The sequence below is a fragment of the Cibotium barometz genome, chromosome 19 (genome assembly GCF_041138505.1).
Source record: "Cibotium barometz isolate CiBa-2024 chromosome 19, ASM4113850v1, whole genome shotgun sequence".
Lineage (NCBI taxonomy): Eukaryota > Viridiplantae > Streptophyta > Polypodiopsida > Cyatheales > Cibotiaceae > Cibotium > Cibotium barometz.
The window spans coordinates 47,344,371-47,359,359 of record NC_141064.1 but is presented as its reverse complement, the minus strand read 5'-3'; the positions used below and the strand labels follow the sequence as shown (position 1 = coordinate 47,359,359).

Sequence of the window (14,989 nt, the reverse complement as noted above, 5' to 3'; positions counted from 1 at the left end):
GGTTCTCAAGGGCTGGAGAAGCAAGCTTATGAGCTCCAAGGGCTGGATTAGTCTAGGGATGAAGGCAAGGATACTCCTAGGGCTGAGGAGAAGAGCTCTTAGCACAATGAAGACTGAATGAGAAAATAGGCTCTAGGCAAGCCTATTTATACTAACTGGAGGACTCCATATGAAGCAGCCTTTGGTCGCCGTTTTTCTTCTCTTTTGACGAGAATGGTGTCTCCATCTTTAGAGGCTAATAAAACCACGGAAGCATTTTCCGAGATCATTGAGTCAGTCAAGGACCGCTTGACCAAAGCTCAGGAAGCATATAGCAGACAGGCAAATAAGTCTAGATGAGATGTCCACTTCAAGGAAGGGGATTGGGTCTATTTGCGTATCATGAAGCAGAGATTGAAACAAGTGGACAAACGTTGTCCCAAGCTTTCATTCCGTAGTTTTGGCCCTTTTCCAATAGTTAAGAAGATAAGTGATGTCTCAATGAAGTTAAAGTTGCCTGCCAGTTGGACAATGCATGATGTTTTCCATGTTTCTTGGCTAAAACCATATGTTGGTCCAGAAGTGTTTGATGTTTCAGATGATCAGCAGCCAGACGTGGTAGACGAGGCAGAAGTTATTGAGCCTGAGCAGATCCTTCTTCATCGATGGAAACATGGTTCCGGTCGACGGATTCGTCAGTTCTATACAAAATTCCGAGATCAAGGCACCCAGCTCGACGAGGAATTCTTCCAGGAGTACCCCCAGTTATTGGCGGACTACTTGGAAGCCATGAACTTGCCACCAAGCTAATCAGGAGGGAATGTCACATGCACTCTGCACTCAATGCATAGTGACAAGATGGCTCATCATCAGAAGTGCATCAGTTGTTCAGTTTTAGAACCCAATAGGATGATATTTGTCGTACGCCGTGACCCCATTGTACATCCTCAGTCCAGGATAAGTCGGGCACAAGCTACGTAGGTCATTCCTCAGCCTTAGTGGGTCAGTCAGTCAGTCAGTCAAGTCCCTTAAACCACTTGGAGAGAATCATTCATGCATGTAGAGTCAGTAGAAGCCTTAGGGTTTGCATCAGAAAGCACTCTGCATCCTACATAATATGCATTCATATGCCTGTGCATCATTTAGAACATCCCCGAAGCCTTAGGGAATTTACTGGGATTTATCTGGTATTTTTTCCATATTTATTAGTATTTATTTAGCATTATTTGCATTATGGGGCATTTATAAATATAAACTTTATTAAATGACCAACCTCCAGTTAGTATAAATAGGCTTGCCTAGAGCCTATTTTCTCATTCAGTCTTCATTGTGCTAAGAGCTCTTCTCCTCAGCCCTAGGAGTATCCTTGCCTTCAGCCCTAGACTAATCCAGCCCTTGGAGCTCATAAGCTTGCTTCTCCAGCCCTTGAGAACCCCTTGCTTCATACAGCCCTAGGCCTGCTATCAGCCTCCAATCAGCCTGTTTTCAGCATCAAAGCAGCCCTGATTCAGTCCTCTACAGTCTCTAATTCAGCATACTGTCAAGCATCAGTTCAACGCCAGAAATCAGCCAACAGTACCCTGCGTTTTTCTGTCCAGCAACAGCAGAGGACCTCTGCGTTTCTGTCCAGCAGCCTCAGTACCCTGCAGTTTCTGTCCAGCAGCCCCAAAACTCCTGCGTTTTAGTCCATCAGCACCCCTGCAGGCCTGCATTTCTGTCCACAGCAGTTTCCAGCCCTGAAGCAACAGTTTACAGCAGTTTCCAGCCCTGAATCTGCAGTTTGCATCAGTGTCCAGCCTTCTGTGCATCATCCATACATGCAACAGTCATCTGGTGAAGGTAACACAGCATTCGTAAGTGTTTTCAGCATTCTAATATAGTGTAGAACAGTCCACCTTCTTCTTCTCTGAGCCTCAAGTGTGCAGCCCTTCCTCATGCCCTTGGGAAGAGTGCATAGGCTCGAGATCAGGTCATCGAGGTGTTTCTACAGCAGTGTACAGATCAGCCACTCTCCGATCCTCCGAGATCTTGCGTTTGGCTTATCTACAATCCACAGTCATTCTCTCTAAAGAAATAAAGCAAATACTATCTCGTTATCGGGATAGGGGGCCCTTCAGTGGGTAATTCGGGACCCAATCTGGTGTACAGTTCTCGTATCTCTCTCTCTCATCTCTTTAAAGTTTGAAGTATTAAAGTGGATTGCTAAACTCACGAAACTCAGGATACAGAAGACGGTGTGAGCATTTGTGTGACAGGATCTTCCAATACAAAGACTTCCGCTGCATATCACACTCTCTCAAGCCGCTCCTCTCTTCATCAATCACAATGACGAGAGACATGAATGGAGCTTTCATATTGCATGCCATCCATGTCTCACAAGCCGCCAAAAGATCAAAATGCTATAGGTGGATATACAAATATTGTGGCAAGCCTTATGTGAGCGGCCTCACTATGCTTCGGGAGCACATTGCAAAGGTGGGGGGGCAAATGGCACCATGCAAGGAAGTGCCTCAAAACATCACCAATGAGATGTTTAGAGCCATTAGGGGTGTCAACCGCCTAAGTAGGAACTCAAGCACCCATGATGAGGTCATTTTCCAGCCACAAGACACTTCCTCTCCTGCCGTCTCCACCTCCGCCTCCACCTCTGCAAAGAGGCCAAGGTCCGACCAAGGCACAAGGCAATCCACTTTAGCCGAAGCTACTGGGGGTTCCATGGGTCCCCACATCTTCGAGAGCATCAACGTCAAGCCGAGATAGAGATTGCACGCACCGTTATTGAGTGCAATCTCTCCTTTAATGTGCTCAAGGTGGAGCAATGGAAGACAATGGTGAAAGACATTGCAAATGTGGGCCCGACACAGGATGGATGGGCTGGCGTGTCATACCACGACATGCACACAAAACAACTTGATGAAGAGAGGGAGAGAATTGATAATTCTCTAGCACCCGTGCGAGCAGGATGAGCCAAGTATAGGTGAAGCATCCTCTTAGATGGGTGGAGTGATAGAAAGAAGAGGGGAATCATCAACATACTCGTGTCTTCCTCTCTAGGCACATACTTTGTACGAGCGGTGGATTCCGGGAAGAAGGGGAGGAAGACAACGGACCACTTCATATATCGCCATATCAAGCAAGCCATCATTGAGGTGAGAATCGTGAGGTGTGCCTTGCTTTTTTTCTCTTGAAAGTATGATTACATTACAATAAATCATATTGCCAACAAATGGGTTGCTTGTTGGAGAGGGATTATCCCTCCTTAGTATGGACGCCATGTGCGGCTCATTGTGTAGACTTACTCATGGAGGACATGGACAAGTTGGAGTGGATGAAGACGATCATGCAGCAAGCCACCTCCATCGTCACCTTTTTCACCTCAAAGGTGAAGGACCAAGGTGCTTGCCATGTTCTGTGCACAAAGCACCCTTGAGCTAAAGAAGCCTTACACCACACGCTTCGCATACATGTGGCTTCGCTTGGAGAGGCTATATGATATGAAGACACCCCTTAGCCAAACAGTGGTTGGCCCGGAGTGGATGGATTGGGATGAGAGAGATGAGTGAGGCAAAAGACATGCAAAAATTGTGCTTGCATGAGGATTTTTGGGCCGAGGTGCAGAGCATTGTCATTGCCATAACCCCCCTTCTATAGGGTTTGCGCAGGACTGACATGGAGGGAGCTACCTTGGGCCTCTTGGTTCACTTCATGCGAGAGGCCACCGCCGAGTTGCGCAGTTGTTCTTTCCTCAATGAGGACAAGCATGAAGATCTTTTGCACATTGTGGATAGGAGATAGAGATGGATGCAGCAACCTATCCATGGTCTTGCCAACAAATCACCTGCCCTCTTCACCGACATTGAGTTGCTAGAAGACCACGATGCCTTCTTGCCTAAGGCATTGCCAGAGGAGTTCCATGGGAAGTTCTTGGAGGAGCTCATTAGCTACAACGACCAGAGGGGGGGAGCTGCACTTGCATCACTGCATACTTGGAAAAGGGAGTATCTTGTGAAACCCCTTTTTTGGTGGGAGACATTTGGCTACACGCTCAACCGCCTCCAAAGGGTGGCTTTGAGACTCTTGGCTCAAGATTGCGCTTCAAGTGCATGTGAGAGGAATTGGAGCACCTGCTCTCTCATACACAAGAAGCTCTGCAATCGCTTGAGCACACGACAATTAGAGCGGCTAGTGTATTGCCGCACTAACTTGCGCATGCTGCGTGCCATGCACAAGATGGACTCGACTAGACACGTATAACTTATAAGTTACAACTAATGACCACTTAAAAGTTAAAACTTAAGTGTTAAACTTCTAACTTTTTGCTTTTCGAGTTTTATTTGATAATAACTATGTGTCAATGCGCATTATTGCTTGTAGGTCCATGTGGACGAGTTCAAGCTCACAAGCGACTCTCTCAAGAGTGTCCACAAGGAGGTAGATGAGGAGGAGGAGAGATTGTATGCGGAGCTCAAGGAGATTGATCGACGAGTTTCTCGTACTCGTCGTAGACGTGCAACAACTCGGCCTAGTAGCAGAGGAGTGCGAGTAGGCACTCCCGGCGGATACACCTTTCCTCCCGGCTCGAGTGGCATAGTACAAACCTACACACGACGAGGTTCCGGTAGTTCTTCCTTCGCTCTTGCAAATGAGGACGCTCTGATTGCCTTGTCACAAGACATTAGAGAGCCCGTGTTTGATGACGAGGACAACATCCTTAGCGAGGGTGACTTCTGCGAGCGCTCTGATGGACACTCATCTAATGGAGATGATCCTAGCGAGAGCTCTGATTTTAATAGCGATCACTTCTTCATCTAGCCTCCTTCATCTAGATTCTAGCCCCAACTCTCTAGCCTCTCTTTTTTGTGCACCACTTTTTGTACTTAGTACTACGGCTACCTGCGCCTACAGCACCTCGCATTGTATGACTTAGGCTTTAGCCTATCATCTATGTATGTTTTCAACTTGGTTTGAATGGAATTTTGGTTTGTGTCATGTGACAACTTGTCTTCTCTTTGAAATTGAAAATAGTAAAGTTTATAAGTATTTTTTTAAAAGACCGTACCAGATAGATAAAAATTTTATATCATACCGTATTTTCCCGTTCGGTATTGTATCGTACGAACCATACGGTATCGTACCTAACAACTATGGTGTTGACTAATATTATTTTGGTGTAGGTGATGATTAAGTGGCAGACTATGAGTTAGTCGCGGGTGGAACATGCGTTGGACCACAATGAGATATCTTAGAAGACATGTGATCATCTCTTAGGTTTTCTTATTTGGCATCTATATTTTTTTGGGAAGGCTTTAGTCTTAAAGCTTTGTACATACCAATTTACCAAATAGTATTTCTATGCTTTTGGTAGGCCCAAGGCTCTATAATTAGGCTTGCTATATTTTTGGAAGGAGCTTGCACACTCAAAGACTCAAAAAGCTATTAGGCTTTATTTTTGGAGTATCCTGTTGTAAATAGCAAGCATCAATATATTTAAATATAGGTGATCGGTACGATGGGCCACACTTACCCAAGGGAGATTGAACCCAACCTTGTGTCGATGGTGACTTCTTCTCTATTTTCAAGCTTTCATAGTTTATGCTATTTTATTAATTTGTTTATGTATGGTTTCTCTCCCACCATCTCATCTCAAGCATTTTATTTGTATGTCTTTTTTCTTCTCAACCAAGACTTTAGATATGAAAGTGAGCAAACACCTCACTTTTCTCCTTCATGAAATAAACCCACACTTTCTTAGTGTGATCGTCAATAAATGTAACATAATACCTACAACTTACAATTGTTGCAGTCTTGGTCGGTCCCCATATATATGAATGTATAACATTTAATGGCCTTGCACTGACATACTTTTCATGTGGAAAAGCATGCTTGGCCTAATTACCAAGCTGGCATGCTTCACATACTTTATGCATACCATCAACCTTAAACTTTGGCAAACCTGCAATAATATTTTGAGCCTGCATAGACTTTAATCGTTGTATATTCATATGACCAATGCGCTTGTGCCATATGTCAATATCTACATGACACCTATTCCATATGCAAACATGGTCGCCTTTACCTCAAGCATGTTCACATCCAAAGTAAAAATCTTGTCTTTTCTGTTACCCTTTGCAACCAAGCGATAGTGATTTTTAAAGTCTTCCACAAAACATCCTTAAGGATTAAACCTCACTTGCAGATCCTACTTAACCATTTTTCCAATAGAAACTAAATTCTTTGTAATATTTGGAGCCTGATGTATATCTGCCAAGTACTTCATTTTGCCATCCTATATAGATAATGGCACTTTACCAACATGTGCAATGGGATGCGCAATATCATCACCTGTTTCTACATAATCTAGTTTTTCCATTTTTTGTATGTCTCTAAACCACTCACCCATGACTAGTCATGTGGTTAGAGGTACTGGAATCCACATACCATATATTTTTAGATCCTGACACATCTCCTATTCTGGAATTGAGCTATGCTATATCACAAACAGGTACTCACCTCTGTCACCACCCTCTTTACTAGATGATGCATAGTTGCCTTGCTGCGACTTTCCACTTTTAATGTTATTTTGCTTTTTAAAGCAATCCTTTGACATGTGCTTTGGTTTGCCACAATAATAGCACTCTATGCAATTTGCACTTTGATTCCTTTGCCAACCACCTCGGCCCCTCCGGCTCTCCCTGCCTCTAGACTGGTGGCCTCTTCCACTTGTGTATGATTGATGCTACTGTTGTAAATCATTGGACCGTTGTTGTCCATACTTTTGGTTTCCATGTCGTCCACCACCTTGGCCTTGACCACAACCTCTATCTCTGCCTCTACCTGAATTGGAGTAGAAGGCCTATTCTGATATATTCTTGCTTTGTGAAGAAGAGTCCTTACCAAGAGCATTTTCTTCTATGATTATAGAGACTAAGTCCCAAAAGTTGGGAGCATTCTCTCTAACTGCAATGGAGGTCTTGAATGGCTTGTACTCTTTGCCAAGTCCATTCAGACAAATGCTCACTGAATCATCATCTTCCATTGATACATTAATAGACCCAAGGGATTTAACAATACCCTTGATCTTTAAAGCATACTCATTGATAGACATGCTTTTCTTCTCCACAATATGCAGCACTTGTTTTATCTACAGTTTTCTTGTCTTTGTGTTAGTCTGGAACATCTGCACTAGGTTCTACCATGCAACCGCTGGAGTGTTGGCATCCTATATGTGTTCTATCATTGTGTCTATGACACTGATTAAAAGCCAATACATGACTTTCCTTGCACTCCGGTTCTAGTCCTTGAATGCTTTTATATTTGCTAGAGTGGCATTCTCTTCAGACAACTCTGGAGGCGCCTTATTGTCTCCTTTGACATAGTCCCAAAATCCTTACCCATCAAAAAATTGGTCATTCTAAACTTCCAAGCGTGGAAGTTGCTCTTGTCCAACTTCTCACTGATAATCTCATTGAGTCAGCCAGACATGTTTGCCTGCACTAACCAGAAACTTGCAAACAAATAATTTCTATATGCACTTTTAACACAACAGTATGTTCTATGACTGTTTACAACGGTACTTTAGCACAACCTATATGTCACCAAATGTAACCAAAGTACATGTGCATACACCCAAGACCAATAATACATGTGCAAACATTGTTTGCACTCCCAAAATACACTGCTGCACTATAATAACTAGATTTTGACTAGAGACCATTCTCAACCAAAACTTCTCGAAACTGCCAAAAACACCTTGTAGTGACCGAATGGAGACTGAAACATGCTTGAAACGCGATTCTAGCCACACAATCTCAGTATAAAGTACTCCGCACATTCCAAGCATCTCCATGTCTACGAAGAAATCTCCTCAATCGGAGATGTATAGTTCCCAGAGCTACCCAGGGGGTGTCATACCTAAACAAGAAGGGGAGGAGACAATGATGCTCTTATCCGTGTGCCTCTTCCTTGTTTGCTTTATTCTTGCCTCTTGCTTGTCTCCTTATCTCTCATATAAATCAGAGCTCTGATACCATAAAGAGAATGTGGGGGAGAGAGGGAGCTTGAGTTCCTTGCAAGCAAATACACACACAAGAGAGAGAAAGACACATGAGAGAGAATGTGGGGGAGAGGGGGAGCTTGAGTTCCTTGCAAGCAAATACACACACGAGAGAGAGAGAGAGAGAGAGAGAGAGAGAGAGAGAGACATGAGAGAGATGGATGGCTAAATTCTCTTCTATCTTCTTCTCTTCTCTATAACCATGTAACTAAAATATAAGAGTACATACTATAAGGGAAAGTACTCTCCTACAATAACATATAATGAAAGGTCCATAGTGTGAACTCGACTATATGGGCTGGCACTTTAATTATGGGTTAATCCTAACATACTACCTTGTGCACAAGAGGGAGAGAGAGAAGTAGAGAGACAACATGCAAGGGTCAAGTCCGGAGAGTTGCACTTAACCAACCCTAATGAGAGTTAACTCCTCGATGTGAAGCCGCTAGAGGCTCACTCCACCTCTACTTGTGTTACCCAAGTAGAGATTCAATGGCTAGGTAGAGAGTAAGGAGGAGGGAGCTACGGAAAGCTCAACCTTCACCTCATGCCACATGCATGCAAGAGGGACTTGGTAGAGAGCAAAGAGGGGAGAGAAGGAGAGAGGTTAGAGCATCACCATCCCTACAAGCATACACCAACAATTAAGCATGCAAGCAAGCATACATCCACAAGCTCAAATGAGAGAGAGAGAGAGAGAGAGAGAGAGAGAGAGCAGGCTCCAAGGTTGGAGTGACTCAGATTAGGGAGGAGATCCAGACACGAGGAGATCTACTTCAGGATACAGTTTTACCCTCGGCTCAGGAGCAGTTTCTTGGAGCAGCAAGAGGCAGCCAACTATTGCCCTTTCTTCGACAGAGACAGAGTACCGGGCTGCTTGTGGTGCTGCTTGTGAGGTTGTGTGGCTGCGGAGGCTGCTAGGCGAGATTGGGTTTCCACAGAAGGAGCCCACAGTCATCCAGTGCGATAACCAGAGTTGTATAGCTATTGCTCGGAACCCAGTCTTCCATGCCCGGACCAAGCACATAGAGATACAGTATCACTTTGTACGTGAAGATCTTGGCTGGTGACATCTTGCTACTTTATTGTTCGACGGAGGACAATGCGGCGGACCTCTTCACGAAGTCTTTACCTCAAGCTACGCTCATGCGGCACTCCAGCTCCCTTGGGTTGATTTCATAGCCAGGAGCTGAGAGGGGGTGTTAGAAGTCATCTCCTGTCTATATTTATACACCAGGGCCTCTGTTGTGGGTGTGCCCGCCCTGTATAAGGTGTTTTATCATTTTTCCTCACTCCTCATATTTTTTCCCTATTTTTCCCATTTTTTCCATGGTGTGGAAGGATGCCAGATGGTTGGCAGGAGCACCTAGTGGCTGGCCGACTGTCCATTCAGCAGTCGTGTGGCTGGCCGACTGCATATTCAGCAATCGTGGAGAGCTTTTACAGCAGGCCGACTGCATGCATGGGGCACATAAATAGGCCCCATGCCCCCCACCATTGTATCATTCAGTCATTTGCGGGATCTTGTGTATAGAGAAGAGTTTACACACCTATCTTTCTGTGTTTCTTGTGCTGTCTATTTTCTGCATTCTACTTGCTCTTGTCTACCCAAGTTTGGTTATCATTTCCGCTGCATATTCTGACACCTTAATCATCTCCTAGACGCTCTTCCTAGAATCTCTCACCAAAGTCAACATTGGTGGTCTCCTAGATGCATGGGAAATAGGCCCCTTCTTCTAGGTAGAAATGAGGCCCTTTTACAAGAGTAAAGCCAAGGTGTTATGTGCCCCAGTTAACCTTATAGAATATGGGCATAAATATTGGGTGAATATCCCAACATGTCCTGCTCTCACCCACTTCTTCTAGCTACTTTTTCTTCCTCCTCCCAAGCACACCTTGCGTGGGTTTGATTCCAATCAGCTAGGCAACTGTTCATGGGCCTCTCTCTCTCTCTCTCTAAGAGAGGGATGCATGCATTTGAACACAAGCATGCAACTCTAGGTAAAGAAATGCAGCCACGCAAGCATTGCAAGCTCATGCACTTGTGCACACCCACACGCATGCTCACGCGTTTAGACTCTATATGCATACATGCACACACATGTGCATAAAAAGGAGGAATGCACGTGCACCTGCATGCATGCACACGCACATGCACACACACACATCAAAGGGAGGGATGCAAGCACATGCACAATCCACATTCCAGCACAGCTAAAAGTTACTTTACTTCCTGAAGGAGAGAGAAGCATCACATGTTTGTTTGCTTGGGTTCTGGACTCCAGCATTTGTGGAGGGCTGCGACATAGCAAGTTAAAAAATGAATGACTATCAGCAGGGTTATCAACCAAACTAGGCAGAAATTCAAAAGTTCCACCTTGTTGAATGACAACTACATAGCATGCATACCTGACTTTTCTCTTCCATTGTCTTGCTTTCCTCAACAGTTTTGAGGCAATTTTTTACACACCCATCCAGTTCCCAGAGTGTATCATTGTCAAATGAATCTATGTCGACCTCTATTTCATCATCCTTCTGACTCAAATTTGGATTCCTTTCTTTCATCAACCGTATGATTTCATCCTGCATTTGGGCGGGAAGCAGCTGCAAGCTTCGAACTAAGTTGGCCTTTTCTTCGTAACTCATCCCTCGTTTGGGCTTGGTGCCAGCTTTGGGTTTGGTGATGGTATTGGGTATCAGTGGAGCTTTAGGCTTAGCAGAAGTTTTGGGCTTGGGAGGGGTTTTGGGCTTCTTAGCCAAAGCAGTATCCGTGTTGGTAGTCTTCTTGTTCAATGTAGGCTGAGATTGAAGGTTCTCCATCCCAAAATGTACAGGAGGGTTTTCAGCTAGCTCCCCAGAGTTTTCACGCAATGTATTTGACTCCCTGCCACCATCTTGCCTCTCCAGCTTCTCCCTGAAGGCATTCCAGTTCTCTTCAAACAAATGCAGTAGCTCATTTGCCATTTGGTGCACATCATTCCCAGGTGGGTTGTAAGTCATTGCATTATCAAACGTTAACTGCACATCACTGGCAAACTGTTCGGGTGAGTTGTACCCTTTTCTGTCCAGTTTACCCTTGATAGTCCCAAGATCCATGGGCTTCTTGATAAACAAGTGGTAATCTGAAAGACCAAGCTTCACAGCATCAACAGGCTCATTGAAAACCCATCCGTCTTTATGCCCCATCAACTTTTTAAGTATATTCCTGCACTGTGACAAAAACTCAGGTTTCTTTTTGCTGGGCTTGCTCTTCCGATCCCTGCCATTCTGACCCGTCCCTGCTCGCTTTAACCCAGTGCCCACCATATACCTAGGAGAACTCGAGGTGACCTCTTTACCAGCAGCACTTTTGGCATCATTCCTAGAGAACCGTGCATCGCTCAAAGTTGGATATACTCCTGTTGATCGAGAGTGCCTTTTCAGTTGCAATTCTCTCGCTTCAAGCCTTGAATACAAACCCTGTACTATGCTCAGCTCTTCCCTCAACCTTTTCCTAAGCTCCCTTCGCGGCTCTTTTCTCATCTCTGCTGCCGTCATGACAGGACCCTGTCTATGACCTTGCTGAATACTCCATTTCTCCTTCCAGGCTTGGGCATTCAGGCTCATCGACTTACAGTTCAAACTCGAGGAGTCATCAGAGGCCGCCTCGTAGATGGGGCCCGCGTAGGCAGCATTCATGGACATAAAATATCTCCTGTCGATATTGAAGGAACTATTCATCAACCATTAGATTCCAAAACGGAGTGCAGCTCCACTCCCTGATGCCATTGCTTATGTATGTGTCGCACATGCCAAATTGGCATTGCCATTCTTTAGGTCATGCATGCCTGGGCATCTAGCAAGTCTATGAAACCAACATCATCAATGTATATTGCACATTTGCCGTATTCTCAATGCAACCACCATGGTAGCAACATAGTAAATGCCATCGCTTGCAATTATGAATATGCCAACAGTCTATACCAATGTATACACCTTGCCAAGGCCCAACCAGTATGGTATTTATATCATCAACGCATCCACATTTGAAATACCATCACAAGCGAAGGCACAAACATCAACATCATAAACGGTACCATTCTACGGAAGCCATGCTAAATATAGCCATGCTAAATATACCATCACATCAATCTGACTACCGTATCAGCAATGTCAATGCGTGCACTATATACACCTTCACAGGTCGCCACAAGGAGAAATCCTAAATTAGCATAACAGTAGCTAACTAGGAGGTATGCAGTTGAATGTCACAATGCAGCTACGAATTTTTCCCCGGCAATTAACCTGTACTCTGTTTCGCAGAACCCTGAAAAGCTATCTCAAAGCGAAGCCCTTCAAGCTATGGCTATGGCCGAATTAAGGAATGATCATGGCAGTTAAAAACTCTCGATGCTGTGGCGATGGCAGACTGCAGATATGGTCATGGCAGGGCAAGAAAATGATTTTATTCTTACCTCATCATCAGCCAAGATCCATCCAGGACACAAACGCGGTCGAAATTGAGATTCATCAGGTGATAAAGAAGTAGAATTGCAGGCAAAAAACTTGAGCTTTTTCACGCCATAGCCAGATCGGTAGTGCTTTGGGAAGAGGAGGGACATGCCAAGCTTCCAATTTGTTGAGCTTTTCTGGCGATTCGATCCCTCGGCTCATCAAGGCTTCTCAGCCGTCCGATCCTAGCTGCCTATCACACGCCACGTGGAAGCAATCCCACATCGAGCGTGAAAAGATTAAATATATTTTGCACCGCACCTTCACCTTGAATATATTTTAAACCTGGCACCTACTATGACCTACATATATTTTAAACCTTGCACCTACTATGACCTACATATATTTTAAACCTTGCACCTAGTGTGACCTACACCTCGAGTCTCGATACGGTGACGAAGAACAAACGTAGGGTGTATATGATATATCAATTACTAGAAGGCTCTAGAGTTTAATGTCATCAATACCCCCGTTGTAGCGGTCAAAAAATTCATATGTACTCCTTTCTGGTCAGAAATTTCAAATATGCTCCTTTTGGTAGGCCATGGCAAGGACCTTAGCGATTGTTTCTGGCTAGACGGGATTTTTTGCTTAACTTTTTAGGCAAGGAAAAAGTGAAATAATTTGTATTTATTTTTAATGCAATTGATGGTCAGTTAATGTGGCCTCATGCTTTGGTGTGAAGGGGTTTTGGCACCCTTCTTAGGCTAGCGCCCACCTTTAACTTAGGATTTTTTGATGATGGCTTCCTCTCTTATCGGTGCTACTCGGTCGCTTCCCTGTGGCCTTTGTTCATTGTTTACGGTGGGCTCTCCCTAGTCATTTCTCTGTGCATGATTGGTTGGCCTAGTTCTTGGCCTTGTGCATGTCGGGGCTATTGTTGTTGCTTGTTAGTTGCTTTCTGATTCCCCTCCATGTTCGACTGTGACTCTGTGTTCGTCATGGTTTCACTGCTCGGCTAGTTTGTGTGCATGACGGCCTGATTCTTGGTCGTTATTGTGCATGCCTGTTTTGGGTCCACCAACCTGTGCATGATGGCCTATTTTTTGATGCTTGCTCGTGCCTACCGTGGCTCTATAGAATAGATGTGATGATGTAGAGGCATCATCATGATGGCCTATTCTTTGGTGCTTGTTCATGCCTACCATGGCTCAATAGAATAAATGTGATGTGATCATGATGTTGCATGGTGGAAGCTATGAGCATGAGGCATGTGTGCAATTGCATGATGGTGACTATGAGCACGTTGGCGCCTATGTGTTGTTATTAATCATGCCTAAGGATTATTGTTAATGATGAGGCATGATGAGAGAGAGATGTTTTTTGCTAATGAGCATGGGTATATTCTGTTGTTTATTAACCAGATTTTTCATAGAGAGAGCGAGAGGGAGGAGGGCATGTTGCATTATGAGGATTCTAGTTTAGATTATGATGTTTTAATAAATCACATTTATTTGCTTAATTAAATTTAGGAATCTATTCATGTTCATATGATCCAGATCCAAGTTTTTGCTATGTTTGTAATTATAAAAAAAAGTTTCGATTTTTCTTTTTAGACGGTAGATTTTAGTTTCTTTCTTTTTAGGGGGAAATAAATTTTATGAATTTTAATTTCTTTTTTTTGTGAGTAGGTGCATATGGGGTTCAATTCCTCCTAGACTTGGCTTTCCTATTAGTATTTTTATTATGTTTTTTTTCAAATGGATAAATAAAAGAATTAAAGAAGATCATCAAGCTCAATAAAGAAAACATAATAATATGCATGAAAAAGAGTAGTTAGATATTGTTCCCGTGAATAATTCTTATTGTTTTTGCAGTTCCTAGCTATTTATAATAAAAGAAAGGCCCTTCGAGTTATTACTTTGTGTTATGCTTCCATCTCTGTTCAGTTGCTTGTATGACAAATTGCTATCTATAGTTTGCTTGCTTCCTAATATGATTTCTATCTATAGTTTAGTTTGCTTGCTTCCTAATATGATTTCTATCTATAGTTTAGTTTGCTTGCTTTCTCTATCTATAGTTTGCTTGCTTCCTAATATGATTTCTATCTATAGTTTAGTTTGCTTGCTTTCTCTATCTATAGTTTACTTGCTAATGTGATTTCTTGTATGATAAATTGCTATCTATATTTTTCTTACAAATATGATTTCTTGTGATGGAGAACATGGATATGGAGGTTGAATAGTTAACTCATTGTGAAGAGAAAACAAACCTCTTAGCAAGTTCTATCTTCTAATTGCCTTGCTAATGCTCTAATGCTTAGTTTCGTGGCTTATGTAGTTACCTTATTTTAGATTTCATTTTAGATATGTCTCATATTCCCAAAGGTAGTGCCACTCCAAATGTGAAGGCTATGAGACGAGCTAAGAGACAATCACATGTTACTCATGTTACTACATTGGTCTTGCTACATCGATCTCTCTAAAGGCTTTAAGGAGAGTGCATAGTAAAAGTCTGCAAGGGGTT

At 43.5% G+C, this 14,989-nt stretch overlaps 1 protein-coding gene across 1 annotated transcript in view; it reads right to left on the bottom strand.

Annotated features, from left to right (window-relative positions):
* LOC147628679 (transcription factor GTE5, chloroplastic-like) overlaps nucleotides 1-12,638 on the bottom strand; it is a 44,129-nt gene extending 31,491 nt beyond the window's left edge. The window contains exons 1-3 of the mRNA XM_086813894.1: nucleotides 12,487-12,638; nucleotides 10,442-12,206; nucleotides 10,288-10,330 (exon numbers count right to left, since the gene is read on the bottom strand). Of these exons, the coding sequence (XP_086670020.1) occupies nucleotides 10,288-10,330; nucleotides 10,442-11,752 (1,354 nt within the window). The 5' untranslated portion in view covers nucleotides 11,753-12,206; nucleotides 12,487-12,638. The remainder of the gene's footprint in view (nucleotides 1-10,287; nucleotides 10,331-10,441; nucleotides 12,207-12,486) is intronic.
* Between the last annotated feature and the right edge of the window lie 2,351 nt (nucleotides 12,639-14,989).